We start from the raw sequence: 5,989 nt of genomic DNA, 5'->3' as shown, positions 1-5,989 counted from the left end.
GCGCGTGGTGCTCACCCCACCCAGCGGCAGCTCTGGGGGGAGGTAGAGGATAGAGGGGGACGGGAGGGCGAGTCCAGACCCCACAGTGCCACCACCCCACGGCCGAGGTGGCAGCCCCGTACCCTGACTCTGCGGCTTTTGCTCTCCCCATAGACCTGCCTTGGGGCGAGACAAGCCTTTGCCTGCAAGCAGAATCCCTGCCCAGACCACCACCTGTCCAGACACCCTCTCCCTGAGGCTCGAACCCCTTTGGGAATGCAAATACCTTTGTCGGGGCCGCTCTGGGCAGCCTGGACGGTCAGCAGGTGGAAGACGGTCCAGAGCCCACAGGGGTAGCCACGGAAGTGGGATTCGGTGCCCTGGCAGCCCACCCAGGTGATGTTGGTGGGGAGCACGGCAGGCTGGGAAGCCTGGAGGACAGACAGACACGGCCTGATGTGGCTGGCAGACAATGTGGGGTGGAGGGACAAGGGGCAGGGGTGAGGAGAGCAAGGGCCAGGGTCCCCGTGGGCATCTTACATCTCTGTTATTCTTCATGGCCTCCTTCAAGGTGCTGCGGGGCAGCTCGGGCTCTGTCCAGTTCCTCAGCCAGCCGTCCAGGGACTGCAGGTAGGTCTGCACACAGGAGCGCCCGGGGAAGTACTGTGGAGGGGGAAGAGGGATGAGGAAACCCAGACCCCTCCACGGGCAGAGGGGCAGCCTGCTGGTACCCCCAGCTCGCCGGGATGGGCTCCGGGCAGTGCCAGCATCCTCATGTGCCAGAGGGCAGTGCGGTCCTGGCAAGGTTTCGGTGCCCAGCCCAGAGGGGCTGGGGGCTGCGGGGCGTCCCCCTGCAGCAGTGGTGAGGCCCCCGCGTGCATGTTCAGGCTCCGAACCTCAACCCCATCTGAGGGAGGAAAAAGCCACTCTGACCATAAGTCAGCGCAAAGCCGATTAGCAGCGGCACTTTAAAACCGCAGGCGCTCCAGGGAGAGGGGGCAGCCCACCAGCACGTGCCACCGACAGACGGATGGACAGAGGGACTGACCCACAGCCCACGGGGAGGATGAGAGCAGCAGCACACAGGAAAAGCAATGGGGAAGCGAAAGGAAGAAGCGTTTTGCTAAATCTGAGCTGTTCTCTGCGGGGCCGTGGGGAATCACACTGAAAGTCCCAAATTCCAAGGGGAATTCATCTACGACCTGTTGTTTCTGCTGCAGAACGCAGTCCCTCCCTGCTCCTTCGGCAGGAGGCTTTGCCACGCGATGCCCTGCTTTCCAGCCAACCACTTCTTTCCACATTAGGATCTTTTCCCCATTCCTTGCCTTAAACACCTCTTGGGAACGCAACAGTTAAGCCTGGGACCCGCTGGCTGAGCTCCCCCAGCCTCAGCCCTGTCGGGCTGGCAGCAATCCTGGGGATGCTGCTCCGTCCCGTGGATGAGCGCGGCAACGGCAGCGCCAGCTCGGCATCCTCGGGGAAGCCCCGGCACCCACAACCCACCCAGTGCCTCCTGCCCACAGTGGGGAGGCAGTTTTGCCTCCTTGCCAAATCCAGTGCTTGGCCAGTGAGGGGAAGGTTTGTGGGGAGAATGAAAAACTGATCAAATAAAACCACTGCTGCTTTCCACTGCCTCGGCAAGCTTGTACCCTTGGCCAGGGAGCAGGTGCAACGGGAGATTTATTTCCATAACCTTGAGGTTCTTGTTAAAGGAAGAAATAGTGAGGGCAATAGCTGGGGGCAAGCGGAGGAACAGCTGTGCGAAGTTCTGAGCTGAGGACTTAAGACTCGTTGCACCAGTGGCTCGTGTTTGGAGTTCTTTGCGGGGAGAGAGCAGGCAGGGATGGGAGCGAGGAGTGTCTCGCACACGAGCAAGAGGCCCAAATTGAGCCTGAGACCCTGGGTAACAAAGGAGGGAGCAAAGAAGGAGGACATGACTGAGTGAAGGGCTGCCAAAAAGCCCGGGCTGGGACAGAGATTGGGATGAGGACAGGGCTCCCTCCACCCCACTGGTGGAAACCTCAGCCAAAGGCAGCACTCCATCGCACCAGGAAATTAAACTGCCCTGCTGAAAGCTCCTACACACTTCACTTTCACCAAGCCCAACAGAGAAGAAAAAAGGAGACCTTAAATTAGGCTCTTCCGGAGCCTGACGCAGAGCAGGAGTCCCCAGGCTGTCAAAGGAGCTCACAGAGATCAGCTCCCCGAGCCGAGCACCCAAGTCAGAGTTACAAACCCCTCCGATCACCTCTGCCACCCCAAGCAGGTGACAGTCTCTCTTTCGAAAAGACCTGCCTCGACATGTCACCTCCGGCAAGCACCGAGCCTGCTCTGCCCACCGATACCTGCACCCCCGGTCTCATCTGAAACTCTGCAGCACCTACATTCGGTCGCCGGCTCCCGTTGGGGCTCTGGGCTGGGTGTGGAGCTCCGTAGAGATGGGGACAGCCCAGCACCACGCTGAGCACTGGGACACAGGGCTTGCACCGAGAGACCGCCACGCTCTGCTACCTTTGAGCACTGGGACACCGTCTGCACCCTGCAGTCGCATTTCACCTTATAAATAGCTACGGGGAGGCGCGGGCAGTTCCTGTGACACTGAAAGCTCCTCACCTTCACCAGTGTGGCCACGTAGCACTTGAAGGCGGCCAGCTGGGCTCCCGACAGTGTGGCAGCACGGACAGCCTCCACCCGCAGTGAGTAGTGCAGCGTGGACTCCAGGTCGGCCATGTACACCTTGGAGCTGGGGAGGGCAGTGCAACACGATGGTGTCCGTCAGTCTGTTGATCACCACCCCCAGGGACCCAGCCACCATTCGGGATTTTTCCCTGGGGAAAGGCACAGTCCCAGCCCGTTGCCCACCAGAGGCCATGGCACCTCCTCCTCCCACAGCCCCAAAATGATGGAGGGAGAGCGTGTCTGACCGGTCAGCGTGCTTCAGTGGGGATGCAGCGGTCTCGTTGGAAGCACTGTCGGTTGTATTCAGCTTGTAGGAGCCGCGGGTGACGCCCGAGAGCGTGCGCAGGTAGTAGGTGTAGAAGGAGCGTGCCTCCACGTGCCTGCGAGGAAGGAGAAGCTGTAAGCCAGACCCTCTTCCATTCCAAACAGCCCCTGGACCCCAGGAGGAACCAAAAGGGTTCCAGCCAGACAGGCAACTTGGACCTCAGGAACAAGCGTGGGGTGCTCCGCCCCCTCCGGCCGCCCCAGTGGTGGGTGTCCTGGCACACGACCCGGAGCAGAGCTGAGCCTCGGGGAGCCGTGCTGTGCCACCTCCAGGTAGATGTGGTAGAGGGGGAGCTCAGTCACAAGCCATGTTCCCTTTTGCCAGCTCCAGGCAGGCCTGGCAGCCCCCTTCAGTGCCCACCAGCAGCCCCTTGCCCCCATGCCTGACCCAGCCACTGTCTCCTTCCTAATGAACTTTCCCACAATTACACAGGAGAGAGGAGAGATGGAGCACAAGCCTGGGACCCCACCCACCCTATGTCCTGCACTCACACGGGCAGGCGGGAGAAGGAGCCGTTGCGGAGGACCAGGTAGCCAGAGGGGAAGGTGGTGACGCCGAACTTCTCCACGAGCTCCTCCTCGCTGCTCAGCACCCTCCTCACCGCCACGTTCTCGTACTGCAGCATGTCCAGTGCCACCTGCAAGTCCAGCGGCCCCAGGGTGAGGTGGGGGGGTGGCGGGACCCCCAGCCCCAGCAGGGATGCAGCAGGGCTACTTAGCACCCTGTATAACACTTCACGCCTGCAAAGCGGTGTGCAAGCCAACCGGGGAGGCTGCCAGGAGAAGAGTTCCCTGCCAAAGGTGCCCAGGAGTTATCTGGCACCCGGCACATGGATTTCAAGAGAAATGGGGGATAAACGCAACTGTACGCACCTCTCTGCCCACAAAGGAGTCGCTCTTCTCAAAGATCAGCGCCAGGTACTGGTCCTTGTTCCTCTGGAAGAAGCTGTGAACTTCCTCCGCGCTGCAGGAGAGAAGAGGATGGCAATGGGGTGCCTCGGCATCAGCCGGATGCTCTGCCCTCTCGCCCGAAAGGAGCTCAGTCCTCATCCGCTGGGATTTGGCAGGGGATGCTGGTGCGGGTTCAGCCCCGCCGAGCGGGCAATTACTCCCTGCTGAAGTTTCCAGCCCAATTTTCTGCTCTGCTTCACAAGCTTTGAGAAAACCCGCTGGCGTCAGGCAAGGAGGCAGAAAACAAAGCGCAGGCAGGGCAGGGCAGGAGGGAGCTGCACGTTCACCCAGGGGAAAAAACAGCAATGAATTTGAACTGGGGCTGTTGTTTTTTTGGCTAGGACACGGAGGCACTGGAGACCTGAAGCACAAGCCCAGCTTGATCATCACTTTGGGAAAGCCAAATGCTCCCCCTGGGACAGCACAGCAACTGCCTGCATCTGGCAAAGACAACTCAGACCCCAATAAATTTGTACCAAATCCAGAAAACCCTTTCTCGGGGCAGAAAAAAGCTGCTGACAGCAGCGGCCTCACTCGGCATAGCACGGCACTGCCACATCCGCAGCCCAGGTGCCGTTTGCTCTAATTAAGGCTGATGAGCAGGTTTGTTAGGAGATGCAACAACATGGCCTGTCTCGTCCGGGCCACACTCTAGCCTGCACAGGTCATTTGCGTCTCCCTGGGACATGGGAGATGCAGCAGCTGCTCCATGCTCGTTTTTGGCTCAGGATTTCCCCAGAAACCTGCTCTCCACGGGATGGGAACTGCCAGAGCCACCCCCACATTGTGCCACCCCTACCTCGCCGGCTCCAGCGGAGGACAGGCGGGCGGCCATGTGTCCTGGCTCTGCTCCAGGTTGGTGATGATGGCATGGCGCAGGTCCTCGACGGTGGCGCTGGGATCTGCGGGGGGACAAGACGCCCAGGGATCAGTCCCAGGGAAGCCGGTCCCATGGGCTGAGCTGAGGGGAGCTGCTCTGAGCTGCCCCCCAGGCTCCCCACGGTCCCAGTACACAGGGGGTGTGGGCAGCAGGGCTGTTCACACCCAGGGTAAAAAACCCCCATGGCTCTCAATACTCACTGGTAATCCTTATCCCATCCTCTGCCTTCTTGCTAAAAGCTCTGAAGAACTGAAAGGGGAAAAAAAAAAGACACAAGGGGAAACTGGAGTGAGAGCATTTGGAGTGGGACAGGGAGGCAAGGCAGCCCCGCAGGCAGAGGCTGACCCCGGATCGGCTCTGCCTCCGTTTCTCCACAACATTACAGCACGCCAACCGACACCAGCCACCGCAGAGGGTGCACCCGGCTGTGTCCCAGTCTTGTGGGCCATCCCTGGAGGGGAGGGATGCAGGCATGGGCTGGAAGCCATGTCCAGTTGAGGGCTAAGCGCTGGCAGGCACCAGCGCAAGCATCTCCAAGGGTCTCTGGGAGGCAGCCAGAACCTTCCCAGACCTGCAAAATACTGTCTCCCTGCTCCAGAGCTTTCACAAAGTGGGAGAAGGGGGTTTCTCCCCACTCCTGGGCTTCCACAGTGGCTCCAGTGCCCGCGGTACAGCCAGAGCAGTGAAACCAGGTTGCGTCAGAGAGGTGTTTGCTTTGCAGGCTGGGCTGGGAGCGCGGGCTGTTTGCAAAAGGTGTTTGGCGGGGACAGGGGATGCGAAGCAAGTGACTCCTTGGCACTGCCACATCAGCACACCTCCCTGCCCCGGGAGATGTTTCAATCAATGTCCCACGGGCGGTGGGTGCTCAGGCAGTGGGTGCTCGGTGAGACCCCAGTGCAGGGCCACAAGCCAACCTGCCTGGCAAACCCCCAAATCTGACTCCACCGTGGGCTGAACCTGTAAAGCGGGACTGAGGGCATGCCTGATGAAACCCTTATCCCCCCAGATCTGTCTTAAGGCGATCCTGGCTTTTGCTGCCTGCACCTGAAGTGCTTCAGCTTTATTGCTTGTGTTGGAGCGAGGCTCTGTTTGCAGTGGGAAATGCTGTGAAATGGCAGCATTGACACAGCTAAGGGGCCGGGCACAGGCCCAGGAGGAGGGACGGCACCTCGCCAG

At 60.3% G+C, this 5,989-nt stretch overlaps 1 protein-coding gene across 1 annotated transcript in view; it reads right to left on the bottom strand.

Annotated features, from left to right (window-relative positions):
* Window positions 1-265: 265 nt before the first annotated feature.
* The window catches only part of QSOX1 (quiescin Q6 sulfhydryl oxidase 1), a gene marked incomplete at its 3' end in the record, with an annotated part of 7,542 nt that continues 1,818 nt past the window's right edge, over window positions 266-5,989 (bottom strand). The window contains exons 3-10 of the mRNA XM_010294072.1: window positions 5,014-5,062; window positions 4,733-4,835; window positions 3,856-3,946; window positions 3,475-3,620; window positions 2,904-3,038; window positions 2,593-2,722; window positions 520-642; window positions 266-410 (exon numbers count right to left, since the gene is read on the bottom strand). Coding sequence (XP_010292374.1) covers window positions 266-410; window positions 520-642; window positions 2,593-2,722; window positions 2,904-3,038; window positions 3,475-3,620; window positions 3,856-3,946; window positions 4,733-4,835; window positions 5,014-5,062 — 922 coding nt within the window. The remainder of the gene's footprint in view (window positions 411-519; window positions 643-2,592; window positions 2,723-2,903; window positions 3,039-3,474; window positions 3,621-3,855; window positions 3,947-4,732; window positions 4,836-5,013; window positions 5,063-5,989) is intronic.

This window comes from Phaethon lepturus, unplaced genomic scaffold (assembly GCF_000687285.1).
Source record: "Phaethon lepturus isolate BGI_N335 unplaced genomic scaffold, ASM68728v1 scaffold25939, whole genome shotgun sequence".
Taxonomy (NCBI): Eukaryota; Metazoa; Chordata; class Aves; order Phaethontiformes; family Phaethontidae; genus Phaethon; species Phaethon lepturus.
The sequence above is the reverse complement of the archived record's forward strand: the minus strand, read 5'-3'. Positions and strand labels throughout refer to the sequence as shown.